At 32.4% G+C, this 15296-nt stretch overlaps 1 protein-coding gene across 9 annotated transcripts in view; it reads right to left on the bottom strand.

The window, feature by feature from the left end:
* Positions 1 to 15296, bottom strand: part of LOC145305625 (uncharacterized) — a 63071-nt gene that overhangs the window by 12149 nt on the left and 35626 nt on the right. For 3 of the 9 annotated variants that reach the window (XM_080147309.1, XM_080147310.1, XM_080147316.1), the window contains 3 exons: positions 2605 to 2666; positions 2069 to 2122; positions 1804 to 1846 (listed from right to left, as the gene is read on the bottom strand). The exons of 2 other annotated variants lie outside the window; for them this stretch is intronic. In XM_080147309.1, coding sequence (XP_080003435.1) covers positions 1804 to 1846; positions 2069 to 2122; positions 2605 to 2666 — 159 coding nt within the window. Of the gene's footprint in view, positions 1 to 1803; positions 1847 to 2068; positions 2123 to 2604; positions 2667 to 4666; positions 4710 to 4931; positions 4986 to 5467; positions 5530 to 6357; positions 6401 to 8768; positions 8810 to 9814; positions 10458 to 11428; positions 11458 to 13922; positions 14003 to 14570; positions 14629 to 15296 lie in introns of all 9 variants that reach the window. 4 more of the 9 variants (XM_080147311.1, XM_080147312.1, XM_080147317.1 and 1 more) reach the window with 4 other exon arrangements.

Here is a 15296-nt window from a genome sequence, read left to right as displayed (position 1 = left end):
GTCTATTCCGGTCACTTTTTTTTACTTTTTTTTATTACTGTATTTATAACTGTATAATACCCTAATGTTTTATTTAGGTGATCTGGAAGCATAAACAACCTAAATGCATGACCTAAGCTTTAATCATTGCCTTGCCTGTTGTGTGATGTAAATTACTAGTCATTTTACTGCTTGTATTATGTCATGTTTTGTTGTCTAAGCTTTTCAATTTGTAAAGACATTAAAAATTTTTCAGACACATTTTTATAGTAATGGGAAGAGTATATCACCCAAAGGAACGCCTTAAATATTTTCCTGAAGATGTATCAGCTGCATTGGCTCATGTAAGAAGGGGTATGTCTATTAGAAAGACTGCTAGAAGATTTAAAATTCCATATGAAACCCTTGCATCTTTTTCGTATAAGAGGGTGTTCGAGATTTTTGCGCGGTTTGGATTTTTTATGTCAAATCGGCTAGGATTAAGCTAGAAAGGTGTTTAAGGTGTCTATAGAAAGCTCTTTGCATGTCCTAACAAAAACTCCCCAGGATATGGGTTCTATCTCCAAGATTTAGAGTACATATTCAAGATTTTGCATTTTCAAAATTCCTGTTGCATAAAATGTGTTGAAATATTAGAGTTAGACCCCATATCATTTCGAGTTAATTGTCAGGCATGTAATTTTGCATCTTTAGACACCTTAACCACCCTTGTAGGTCAATCCTAGCCAATTTGAGACAAGAAAAAATGTATCAAAAACTGCTGTCAAAACTGGCAGGATTTTTAAAATTAAAAATTTTTTGGTAAAAAATCACTTTTTTCAAGAAATTCAAAGACCTGCGAATCAGAAATTGCCTCTAATTTATGCATAAAGCTTAAAAAAACCTAATCATGTAATAAAAAGTATGATTTTTTTTTAAAAGTTTGCATGAAAAAAATTGATGATTTTTTTTGCGATTTTACCGACTTTTTTATAATGGGGAAAATGTGGTAAAAAAATTGTCTGATCTGCATGCGACTAGTACTGTTAGAAAGCTAATGACCTCAGCTTTCTACTCATAGTTTAAAATGTTAAAAAAAATATTTTAAGGGGGTGTTCCACCCCCCCAAAGTCAACTGACCGAAATAGCCACACCGGTGGGGTTATTCCGGTATAGGCCAACCGCCGCCCTTTAAACCGATTTTTGACCGACTTCTAGTTGCGAGATCTTAATGGGACCAAGACAGGCTTCTTCGTTATTGCCATATCGTTCATTTGCACTCTTAAAAACCGGAAAAAGTTTTTGGGAAGTATGTTTTTTTTTAAGTTGAAGCAAAAAATTGACCGGAATTACCCCGCACTACCCTAATTGCCCTTTGATTGATTGATTGATTGATTAGCCATTGTTTCTTAGGGTTTGGGCCTAAGTAGTCATGGAGTAGGCTGAGACACTTTTGTCTAGCCACTAGGGCTATCAAGCTCCACGTTCAAGCACATTATGACTTGACCCGCTGTCTCATGAGAGCTACTCATTATTACCTCACCCTCGCCGAGTATGGCAGGTGTCCCAATTTAAGTCACCGTAATGAATGACGCTCTCCTCAGAGTAGCTTGGGATAAGGGTAGTACTGATATTATGTACGTGACTATTGAGTATCCAAACTTACCCAATAATCCCCTTCTAACACAACCAGGGGAAGTTGCGTGATTATTATTGCGAATGAGAAATTCGAGTCAACACACGGAGAATTGAACTCGAACTCTCACCACCGTAGTTCAGTGTGTTACCACTGAGCCACGGCGCCCCTTTGCCCTTTGATTCAACATATATGCATGAAAGTATTACCTTAATGTTTCCTTCAATTTCAGGTATTCTATTAACAATGTTCCTGAAATATAATATATGTTTATTTATCTGTGTCTTACTCCCAAGTACAAGAATTAATAAGATTTTAGAAAAATTGTATTTATGATTTTTATTAGATATAGGTTAGGTTCAGTTGCTGTTAGAGGAGATTTTGTGGTCTTATAAGTTGTTGTTAGTTGGAATGAAAATAATCATCCATTTCTAAAGATAAAAGAAAACTTAAAGATTGTTAACTTCATTTTACCTCAAATTGTTAATCTGATCCTTAAATTGTCTTTCAATCTCACTTTTATAATCACTAAATAGTTGAAATTTTACTTTTTTTATAATACCTAGGTATTATAAATAAAAATATTCTTTTTTCACGATATTCAATTCAATGTGAGATTAGAAATTTGGAAATTATAATAGCAAAAGGGAATAGTAGCTTCTGCAATATTGCGTAAAGTTGTGAGTAAGATTCCAGTTTAATACGCCTATTAGGTCAAACTGTTTTAAATATGCGTTAGATCAACATTAAGAACAGTTCGACCTAATTATCGTATTTGACTGGAAGCTTGCTTACAATTTTACGCAATATTGTAGAAGCTACTATTCTCATTTCAGTTCATTGTCGTAGTAATAAAAGATTATGAATAAAACTGTACGATATTAGTAAAGTGATTCTCATGCTGATTTGTTGAAAACAAGGCATACCTTAAAAATTGCTTATAATAAATTAGTAGGATTTACAATTTCAAAACAGCGAAAATATTTTTTTAAAGAAATCAAATGCTCTACCTAAATTTGTCATCAAAATCTTTCATTTGAGATTCCAATCTTGTAATCTTTAAATCTTTGTCCTGAGATAAATGATAGTTTTAGTAGCGCAGATACCTACTGTATAGTTTTAGCAGAAGTGGGTTCTTAAAAAATCAAGCATTGATGAAACGGCTATGGTAGCCCGTTAACACAATTTTATATTATATAAATTTAAAGAAAAGTTTTCTAAAATCATAAAAGAAATATTGACATAAGATTTTTTAAAATTTGTATAGGTTTTTTTATGTGATTTTAGAGGAGTTTTTACAACAACAATTTTGGGGATATCTGGCTACCATAGCAGGTGGTTCAGTGATCCTTACTTTTTAAAAAAAGAATCCACCACAGGTTTGTCAATGTCCACCCATCCATGTTTTAAAGAAAATTAGGCCCCAAAGCCCTATCTTTATGTGATAAAAAATGAGATATAAAAAACTGGTGGGGGGGGGGGGGAAGAAGTTAAATTGTATTGAAGAAAACTAATTTGATCTTAACTGATAAAGAGTGCTTTACTTGGAACATTATTTTAAAAATTGATAACAATAACAATGCTATATTAGGTGTGTGACTATTTTGAGACTGATAATACCAGGGAGGGAGGGGACATTAAGTTTGCAATTGGAGGCGTTGTTCTAACTTGATCTTTTCCTATTTTTTTTTTTCGTCTAAAAAAAATGGTCTATTCCGGTCACTTTTTTTTACTTTTTTTTATTACTGTATTTATAACTGTATAATACCCTAATGTTTTATTTAGGTGATCTAGAAGCATAAACAACCTAAATGCATGACCTAAGCTTTAATCATTGCCTTGCCTGTTGTGTGATGTACATTACTAGTCATTTTACTGCTTGTATTATGTCATGTTTTGTTGTCTAAGCTTTTCAATTTGTAAAGACATTAAAAATTTTTCAGACACATTTTTATAGTAATGGGAAGAGTATATCACCCAAAGGAACGCCTTAAATATTTTCCTGAAGATGTATCAGCTGCATTGGCTCATGTAAGAAGGGGTATGTCTATTAGAAAGACTGCTAGAAGATTTAAAATTCCATATGAAACCCTTGCATCTTTTTCGTATAAGAGGGTGTTCGAGATTTTTGTGCGGTTTGGATTTTTTATGTCAAATCGGCTAGGATTAAGCTAGAAAGGTGTTTAAGGTGTCTATAGAAAGCTCTTTGCATGTCCTAACAAAAACTCCCCAGGATATGGGTTCTATCTCCAAGATTTAGAGTACATATTCAAGATTTTGCATTTTCAAAATTCCTGTTGCATAAAATGTGTTGAAATATTAGTGTTAGACCCCATATCATTTCGAGTTAATTGTCAGGCATGTAATTTTGCATCTTTAGACACCTTAACCACCCTTGTAGGTCAATCCTAGCCAATTTGAGACAAGAAAAAATGTATCAAAAACTGCTGTCAAAACTGGCAGGATTTTTAAAATTAAAAATTTTTTGGTAAAAAATCACTTTTTTCAAGAAATTCCAAGACCTGCGAATCAGAAATTGCCTCTAATTTATGCATAAAGCTTAAAAAAACCTAATCATGTAATAAAAAGTATGATTTTTTTTTAAAAGTTTGCATGAAAAAAATTGATGTTTTTTTTTGCGATTTTACCGACTTTTTTATAATGGGGAAAATGTGGTCAAAAAATTGTCTGATCTGCATGCGACTAGTACTGTTAGAAAGCTAATGACCTCAGCTTTCTACTCATAGTTTAAAATGTTAAAAAAAATATTTTAAGGGGGTGTTCCACCCCCCCAAAGTCAACTGACCGAAATAGCCACACCGGTGGGGTTATTCCAGTATAGGCCAACCGCCGCCCTTTAAACCGATTTTTGACCGACTTCTAGTTGCGAGATCTTAATGGGACCAAGACAGGCTTCTTCGTTATTGCCATATCGTTCATTTGCACTCTTAAAAACCGGAAAAAGTTTTTGGGAAGTATGTTTTTTTTTAAGTTGAAGCAAAAAATTGACCGGAATTACCCCGCACTACCCTAATTGCCCTTTGATTCAACATATATGCATGAAAGTATTACCTTAATGTTTCCTTCAATTTCAGGTATTCTATTAACAATGTTCCTGAAATATAATATATGTTTATTTATCTGTGTCTTACTCCCAAGTACAAGAATTAATAAGATTTTAGAAAAATTGTATTTATGATTTTTATTAGATATAGGTTAGGTTCAGTTGCTGTTAGAGGAGATTTTGTGGTCTTATAAGTTGTTGTTAGTTGGAATGAAAATAATCATCCATTTCTAAAGATAAAAGAAAACTTAAAGATTGTTAACTTCATTTTACCTCAAATTGTTAATCTGATCCTTAAATTGTCTTTCAATCTCACTTTTATAATCACTAAATAGTTGAAATTTTACTTTTTTTATAATACCTAGGTATTATAAATAAAAATATTCTTTTTTCACGATATTCAATTCAATGTGAGATTAGAAATTTGGAAATTATAATAGCAAAAGGGAATAGTAGCTTCTGCAATATTGCGTAAAGTTGTGAGTAAGATTCCAGTTTAATACGCCTATTAGGTCAAACTGTTTTAAATATGCGTTAGATCAACATTAAGAACAGTTCGACCTAATTATCGTATTTGACTGGAAGCTTGCTTACAATTTTACGCAATATTGTAGAAGCTACTATTCTCATTTCAGTTCATTGTCGTAGTAATAAAAGATTATGAATAAAACTGTACGATATTAGTAAAGTGATTCTCATGCTGATTTGTTGAAAACAAGGCATACCTTAAAAATTGCTTATAATAAATTAGTAGGATTTACAATTTCAAAACAGCGAAAATATTTTTTTAAAGAAATCAAATGCTCTACCTAAATTTGTCATCAAAATCTTTCATTTGAGATTCCAATCTTGTAATCTTTATATCTTTGTCCTGAGATAAATGATAGTTTTAGTAGCGCAGATACCTACTGTATAGTTTTAGCAGAAGTGGGTTCTTAAAAAATCAAGCATTGATGAAACGGCTATGGTAGCCCGTTAACACAATTTTATATTATATAAATTTAAAGAAAAGTTTTCTAAAATCATAAAAGAAATATTGACATAAGATTTTTTAAAATTTGTATAGGTTTTTTTATGTGATTTTAGAGGAGTTTTTACAACAACAATTTTGGGGATATCTGGCTACCATAGCAGGTGGTTCAGTGATCCTTACTTTTTAAAAAAAGAATCCACCACAGGTTTGTCAATGTCCACCCATCCATGTTTTAAAGAAAATTAGGCCCCAAAGCCCTATCTTTATGTGATAAAAAATGAGATATAAAAAACTGGTGGGGGGGGGGGGGGGGAAGAAGTTAAATTGTATTGAAGAAAACTAATTTGATCTTAACTGATAAAGAGTGCTTTACTTGGAACATTATTTTAAAAATTGATAACAATAACAATGCTATATTAGGTGTGTGACTATTTTGAGACTGATAATACCAGGGAGGGAGGGGACATTAAGCTGTTTATCATTACACTAGTCCCCATGGTTTTATAATAACGTTTACTTATTCATTGGCTTTACAACTTTGGGGAATTTGGATTGGTTGTTACATTAGATTGCGTGTCCGAACATTTCAACCACCAATTTCATTCTGCTTGAGGGGTAATTTTGTCTAACATCATAGGGGATGTATAGCAATTTATCGGCCATTATCTTATCCCTTTAGATGCCTGGATAATACTTAGAGTAGCTAGGATGATATTTGCATCTTACTTGGAGGGAAGAAATAAGATTATTGACTTGATCTTGTAAGCTCCTGAAATAGAAAATAAAATAATGAAGATTCACTGAAATCTATAATACAAAGTAGAACGATGTCTGTCTGTTTGTTAGTAGCGAAGGATCTCGCCAACCGCTGAACCGATCGGGTTCTCCTTTACAGCGTAGCTTCTCATAGGTCCCGGGAAGGTTTATAACTATTTTCTTGAAGGGTGAACACCCCCAAAAAGGAAAAATACCCCCCCCAAAAAAAATTTTCTTTTTCTTTTTAAAACTCAAATTAAAATAGTGGGGTCGACTACCCCCCCCCCAAAAAAAAAAAATTCCCCCCCCAATTTTCTTTATATCTAAAAACGAAAAATTGGTTTGATAAAACCTCTTGTAGCAAATAAACAAGTAAACAAATAAAGTATTAGGGTAATTATTTCATCATTACATTTTAATTTTTATAATAACAATCTAGGAGGGGGGAGGGGGGTATAGCAATCCACTACCTTAAATTTGAGTATATTTAAGAGATATCTAAAAAAAATTTTTGGGGTGGTTTTTTTTAAGGCAATTTTACTTTGGAGAGTAGAGATAATTTCTTCTCAATTAAATAAAAATCTTTCTCGTAGTCTCAAAGTAGAGTCTGAAAAGGTTCTATTTTGGTACACACAGACAGACAGACATCCTGCCAATTTTAGATCATGATGTGTAAAACAGAAAAGTTTATTAATAATTTTATTCCCAGTTATAGGTTAGGTATACAATATTTCAATGAAAGATAACAATATCTTAAAATGTCAAAGATAATTAAGGACATGCAGAGAGAGAGGAGACAATGGACTGTTTATTACACTAGTCCCCAAAGTTTTATAATAACGTTTTCTTGTTCATTGGCTCGACAACTTTGAGGACTTCAGTGAATTTTGATTGGATGGTTTCTTAACTTGAGTGTTCAATCGTTTCAATCACTAACTTTTCGCTACAGAAGGGGTAATTTTGTGTATCATTATTGGAAAGGGGTAGTTGCACAAAGTGCATTTAATCCTGAATGTTTTGAACTGCATATTTTTTTCTATTCAATAGTTTAAACTACACCTATAGGACATATATTTAAAAGAATGTCAATTTTCTACCATGTAGTTTTAAAAATATCAAGACTTAAAAAAAGTTATATTTTTTGGATATATGCAACATAAATGGCTCTCCAGTTTTCACAAAAAAACATGAAGACTATTATGGTGGTGCCTAATTGATTTCTATTAATTTGTAATACAATTTTTTTATATGCTAGAAGGTATTCTTGTAACTAATGATTGCAATCAAACTTGTTAAATGCACTTTATGCAACTATCCCTTTACATCTACATATCGGACATTGTCTTATCCCTTTAGACCTCTGATGATTATGTGCTTATTTCCTCCGCTGGGTGGAAGCAAAAATATTCATTAATATGCTTTTCTTTCATATACCTATCTATAATCATGCACAAAACAAAATGTTAGAATTCCCAATTCATGCCTAAATTTATGAATTAAGCCACGTTTTTTTTTACAGGGGATCACTGCCATGTGCAATAAAAAAACCGAAAGGCAAAGCATGCAATAGCTTGAAAAAAGTCTAACCTAATACTTCTTGTACTTTTCAATTTACCAAATAATTTTTTTAGGTATAATAAACACTTCCACCTACTTTAAGAAACAGTTATAGATTTCTTTTAATGAGTCAGTTTTCTAATTAAAGGTTAAATAAGTACTATAAAAAAACCTGACTCAATTAGTAATTTCTATGTAGAATACATATGTACATCTACTCATCTATGACAGTTTTCGGTTTTTATTAAAAGACCCAATATGTACAAAAAAACACAAGTATAATTACATCCATAAATAAGAAGCTAAAGTAATAAGACAACAATTAAACAAACATTTACAGAAAAAAATGAACATGAATTCGAAGCAAAATTGCTGGAATAATTAAAAAATGCCTGTGTGATCTAATGAATTTTTATGTCCTAATTGTCATATTTTTAAAAATCTATATAAATCAGTATAGAAGTCACACAGTTTAAAATGGCATTGGATAGGATAATTCCATCATATTTAAATGACGATATATTATTGGATAACAGATGTGTATGATGACTGATGCTCAATGTAGAAAAGCTTTTTTGATGGACATAGAATATACGTGGATGTTATGACAGGGGGAAAAGGTTGCTAACATAGAACTCCCTTATTGGTCAGTTCGTTCAACCATTAGGATGGAAGGGGATGGGGCAAAGGGGGGATTCGTTATTTTAGCCCACTGCGTTTTTCACTCTAATAGAGAACATGAAAATCTGGTGTAAGATCCAAGTAATAATACATACATTACTTTATCCCCACTACATGCTGGCAAGCTGTAAAGCTTGTCTCACCTTAGTCTTTCTCTTAGTCTTCCTTTCTTTTTTTCCTTTTTCTAGTGCAAATAATTTATATTGAATAGCATCTTAAGATTTTAAAACTTTGTTAAAATACAAAGAGTGTCATTTTTTTCATGTATTTTCCGTTAAGTTGTTTGTTAGCGCTTAGTCAAATGCGCTTATTACGTCAAACTATTCTTAATTTTGACCATTTCATATATGTACATTTGGTCAAAATTAGGAATAGTTTGATTACATAAAAAATAAACGAAAAAAATGACCCTCTTAGGCTCTTAATATTTCCAAAATATCAATTTTATTTGAAAAGAGGGACAACCATATTTTGGGTAGGTATAAGTTAATAATGGTAATAAAACAAGGATGACAACATCCATAAAAGCGAAGCACTGAAACGGTAGGACAAACGGACATGAACACTTATATAGTGTCAGAACTGAATAATCAGAATATAAATGTATAAGAGTTGAAGCAAAATTGTAAGTAAATTTGTTGAAAAATTGCTTTATACAGGATAATGTTTATGGACATACTTACATATTTAGGACTTGATTATAGAGTTGCTTCGCTTATAACATTATACTTTGTTGTCCCAGGAATCAATATACCAAAAATCAGATCAATCGGATGATTAGATCACATAAAAATTTGTTGTTAAAAAAGTAAAAAATTAACATGTTTAAAATGGACGTACGGACATTTTGGTAATGATTATAGCGTTGCTACACTTTCTAAATCGTACCTAACTACTAAAAGAATCACCATGCAAAATTTGAAATCGATAGGACAATTCTAACATGCCTAAATTAACGAAAAAAGCTATCCGTTGCGGACGGACGGACCGACCCTAATTATAGAAAAGCTTCGCTTTTAAAAAGAGTAAAACAACTATCATTTATATGAGTGTAGTCCGTACAGGGTACTACAGTTTAGACTTCCGGCTGATTTATAAAATTGTTAAAGGTTGATTACCCTGAGGCCTACAGATGGCTGCCCTGCCCTAAAAATGATCCTTTATTTTCTGTAAATTATCTGTTTAAAACCTTAGTTGACTTTGTAGTTGGCGAATTTTGATCTCTGTTGATGTTTGGTTTGTTAAAATGTTGTCTTTGGGTGGTTGTTGGAATGTTTAAATTCTTATGGTCTACAGTCTGTTGATTTTGATCTCCATTTTGATTATACACAAATGACTGCCTATAATCTCCATTAACAAGCCCCTGAGCTGCATTTGTCATTGTATTCTTAACATTTTGACTAGCTGATAAACCAGAATCTCCATTATTGCGCCAATATCTTCCTATCCCCGTATTCTGACCTCCATTTTGTGGACTGTCTTGGTATACTTGTCCATTTGTAGATGCAGGACTAACAGCATTGTTTATATTGTTATTTTGGTCTGATACTCGAGGAAGAGAATCTCGGATGTCCATTACAATCCAGTGTTCTTTTGCGAAAGTGGATGACAATATTTTTTGGCACCGATTATCTTCGTTACAGTTGTACCATTTTTTTGTATCTTTAGCTTGACACAAATTATTCATTAAACATTCTAAATTTCTAGCATTTTCATCCCATTTATAGCACATTCTCCTATTGACACTGTCATAACATTGATTATTGTAGCAATTAACTAGATTTTTGTATTGGCATTCCACATTATCATATGCAGCTTCTCTTCTCTCACGCCTGTACAACAAACTTTCTGCTCCAATTGTATAAACATTTAACCAATAGCTAAATTGCTTTACAAGGAGGATGTGCACTACAATGGTTTGGGCAGGAAGGGGGGGGGGGGGTTACTCGAGAACCCTTAGAGCTATAGTAAGCTAATTTGGGATTTAAGGTTCTGTAGGGCCAAAATTACTTTGAAGATTATCGGTGAAAATATAGATTTCTAGCTATAATTCTTTCTTACCTCAAATCCAAGTTTTGGCTTGTTTAAAAGAAATAATTTAACTTTTATATAAGTAAAGATTTTAATTACTACAAAAATATAACTTACTAGCAGCTACGCCTCTAGGTGCACTTTTGGTGGGGTAGGGAAAGTCGACATTCCATTTTTAATTTTTTTTAAAAAAGAAAATTTGGAGGTGGGGGGGGTAATTTTTTATAGACGATTTCTTTTAGGATGATGAATCCCCCATAATAGTTATAACCTTCCCAGGACCTATGAGAAGTAACATTGCAAAACAGATCCTTCAGTACAAACAAGCATACAGACAGACAAACACCCTGTTACTTTTATGTGAGGATTACAAGTTAATATAAATCAAAAACATGAAATTGTGTAGAAAGTAAAGTATAGAAAACAAATAAAATATAAATTAAACTGTGAACCTCTCTGGATCTAATCTACAAAAAATCCACCCACTGTTCCAACAATAATGAGACACTTGTCACGGAAATAGGTGGAATGAAATGTCGACTTCAAAATAGACAATTTGGACATGTTGTCTTCTATCAATGTGTTTTTGTACATTTGTTTTTGTGTGTTAATTTGATTTTTGTTTACATTTGAAGAAGCAGAAAAGGGAAGTTTCATTGTCTATTTTTGAAGACGACATTTCATTCCGCCTATTTCCATGACATATGTCCCATTTGTGTTGGAACGCCACCCCCTACTTGAAACCCCTCTCTATTAAATTAAGTAAAGTTACCTTAGTTCCTCAGGATTTGATGTTGCACCCTGAAAAATATTTTAAAATTGAAATAAATTTAAAAATATTAGGGTAGTGCGGGGTTAATGCGGTCGGGGGGTACAATTCCGGTCAATCGACCAACTTTTTAAAAACCGTTTTTTTACCGGTGTTCTAAACGTTTGCGAGAGATCTTCAGAAAAGCAAAGTTGTAGTTTATTGCCTATACTTTCATTTCTTACTTTTTGTCAGATCACTCCTTCTATGATTTTTTTGCCCTCAAAAAGTTGCAAAAAATATGCAAAATTTTTTTTTTAAAATAAGCCATGTTCAACCTAAAATTGTGAAAAAATGGTAAGTCCTAGCGACCTCCGGGTTTTTGTAAATGAAAGATATGGCATTCATTTATCGTTTGCAATTGAAGGCGTTGTTCTAACTTGATTTTTTCATAATTTTTTTTTCGTCTAAAAAAAATGGTCTATTCCGGTCACTTTTTTTTACTTTTTTTTATTACTGTATTTATAACTGTATAATACCCTAATGTTTAATTTAGGTGATCTGGAAGCATAAACAACCTAAATTAAACATTAGGTTAACCTAAATGCATGACCTAAGCTTTAATCATTGCCTTGCCTGTTGTGTGATGTACATTACTAGTCATTTTACTGCTTGTATTATGTCATGTTTTGTTGCCTAAGCTTTTCAATTTGTAAAGACATTTAAAATTTTTCAGACACATTTTTATAGTAATGGGAAGAGTATATCACCCAAAGGAACGCCTTAAATATTTGCCTGAAGATGTATCAGCTGCATTGGCTCATGTAAGAAGGGGTATGTCTATTAGAAAGACCGCTAGAAGATTTAAAATTCCAAATGAAACCCTTGCATCTTTTTCGTATAAGAGGGTGTTCGCGATTTTTGCGCGGTTTGGATTTTTTATGTCAAATCGGCTAGGATTAAGCTAGAAAGGTGTTTAAGGTGTCTATAGAAAGCTCTTTGCATGTCCTAACAAAAACTCCGCAGGATATGGGTTCTATCTCCAAGATTTAGAGTACATATTCAAGATTTTGCATTTTCAAAATTCCTGTTGCATAAAATGTGTTGAAATATTAGAGTTAGACCCCATATCATTTCGAGTTAATTGTCAGGCATGTAATTTTGCATCTTTAGACACCTAGTAGGTCAATCCGCTAATTTGAGACAAGAAAAAATGTATCAAAAACTGCTGTCAAAACTGGCAGGATTTTTAAAATTAAAAATTTTTGGGGAAAAAATCACTTTTTTCAAGAAATTCCAAGACCTGCGAATCAGAAATTGCCTCTAATTTATGTATAAAGCTTTAAAAAACCTTATCATATAATAAAAAGTATGATTTTTTTAAAAAGTTTGCATGAAAAAAATTGATGTTTTTTTTGCGATTTTACCGACTTTTTAAAAATTGGAAAAATGTTGTCAAAAAATTGTCTGATCTGCATGCGACTAGTACCGTTAGAAAGCTAATGACCTCAGCTTTCTACTCATAGTTTAAAATGTTAAAAAAAATATTTTAAGGGGGTGTTCCTACCCCCCAAATTCAACTGACCGAAATAGCCCCACCGGTGGGGTTATTCCGGTATAGGCCAACCGCCGCCCTTTAAACCGATTTTTGACCGACTTTTAGTTGCGAGATCTTAACGGGACCAAGACAGGCTTCTTCGTTATTGCCATATCTTTCATTTGCACTCTTAAAAACAAGAAAAAGTTTTTGGGAAGTATGTTTTTTTTTAAGTTGAAGCAAAAAATTTACCGGAATAACCCAGCACTACCCAATAATTTTTTATGTCTAAGATTTTTTTAAGGGGGTAAAATAAGGGGTGTCAAAAATTTAAGGGGGCCAATCTAATGTGATTTTTTAATTTTGAGGGGGTAAAATGAGAGATTTGAGGGGGCTAAATACCCCTTTACCCCTACTCTTGGACTTATATGATGTTGTGATTGTAATTGTTTAAGTAAGATAAAAATAGCAAAAGTGCGTTTTGGATTTTTTTTATTATTTTCTGGTAATAAGCATTTTTTGAGTGTGTTCTTGAGCTGCACTACCTATGGTATACATTTGTTATAGTAATTCTTTAAATACCCTTCAATTCTTGGAAAGCAACAAATTAAAAAAAGTAGTGCACAACTTCCAGGGAAGATTAGTGTCAGTCCAGGACTGTCTTAACTCTATTTTGCACAAAGGGAAGAGGGGGATGGCAGTGGAAATATATATAAGAAATATGGCTTAATGAAATTTTGTGTTACATGATAGAATGTTTTATATATGATAAGTATCTTCGCTGTTATATATATTATAATAGTTATTTCTCGCATCGTGTTATAAACAGCTTTCCACGGTTATAAATTGTACAATTCTATATTCGTAGTAAACTGGATACAAAATATGATGCTAGACCTAATTTTTCACTTTGGCTAAGAACCGGTTCTAATTCACCAGATATAAATCGGTTTCGAAGAGATAGAAAATAATTTTACTTACTTGATCTAAGTTAAAGTTGTTAATTTTACATAATGCTACAGAAGATATAACCAGTGAAACTAACACAACAGCTGATAATCCTGAAAACAAGGATGACAACATCCATAAGTAGCGAAGCTTAAATAATATGAATTGAATTAAAAACAAATCACGAAATCTTTTAAAAATTAGGGGAAACTTAAAAATCTAGGAATCGAACCAATAGGCAAATCTCAATGAAACTTGATGGTAACTAGAATACGAGTCGAGAAAATAATGAAAATTTAAAAATCTAGTAATAGATCTAGCGTAAAGGAAGAACTGACGGACAGACAAAGTATATTAGAGAGTATATTTTTTTTCTGTTTAATAGTTTAAATTACATCTATAGGACATATATTTAAAAGAATTTCAATTTTATTCCACGTAAATTTTAAAATATCAAGACTTAAAAATCATATTTTTGGTAGGTATATTTGCAACTTATATGGCTGTCCTATTTTCACAAAAACAGCATGAAGACTATTTTGGTGGTGCCTAATTGATTGCTATTTATTGTTTGTAATACAAAATCGTATAGGTATGTTAGATGATAATCCCGTAACTTATGCTTGCTTTAACTTGTTAAATGCACTTCATGCAACTTTCCATTAAAAGATGTAAACTTACCAATAACAATGCCATTATCTTTGATAATATTTACAATGCTTGTTGTCCTCTTAGGTTCCTTAAATTTAAAATATTATACTGGTTAGTAATAGGAAGTATATGTGTACGTCCAGCTACTACTACAAGCAGAAAGTAAACAATATATAGGAGAATTTTTGAGGTTGAAATCCAATGATAGCTATTGTTAGTTTACTAGAACATAAGATATTGAATAAATTCACAACCCTTAATGAAATACTAACGGTTTTGCCCCTAGAGGCTTTTGAGGGGGGAGGGAAGGGTTAGTTACCCCCGTGGGGGCCCCATTTCAAATTAAATTTTCGTAAAACTTTTTGAATAAATTTATTGGGGTGGGTAATTTTTTTATTAGCGATTTCTCTTTGGTGGTACCCTCCCCCAAAATAGTTATAAACCTTCTCAGAACCTAAGAGAAGATACATTGTAAAGGACAGCCATGTCGGTTTAGTGGTTAGCTACAGCAGGGGTGTATATTCTACATGGGATCCCCTGCTCAGGGGGGGGGGGGGAAATAAAAAATAAGTGGTTGGAGAGAAAAAAAATGTAAAAATCTAGAAACTGAAAACATTTATTCCATTCCCCTCCCCCCCCCCTCCTTGGTGAAAAAAAACTAAAGAAATGTGTGGTAGGAGGGATAAAATAAATAAAATATAGAGTTTTTTAAATATTTTTCCATTTTTCCCCCTACTTGGTGAGAAAAAACTAAGG

The sequence above is a fragment of the Acartia tonsa genome, chromosome 14 (genome assembly GCF_053477335.1).
Source record: "Acartia tonsa isolate MP-2025a chromosome 14, ASM5347733v1, whole genome shotgun sequence".
Classification (NCBI taxonomy): domain Eukaryota; kingdom Metazoa; phylum Arthropoda; class Copepoda; order Calanoida; family Acartiidae; genus Acartia; species Acartia tonsa.
This window is presented reverse-complemented; position numbering and strand designations above follow the sequence as displayed.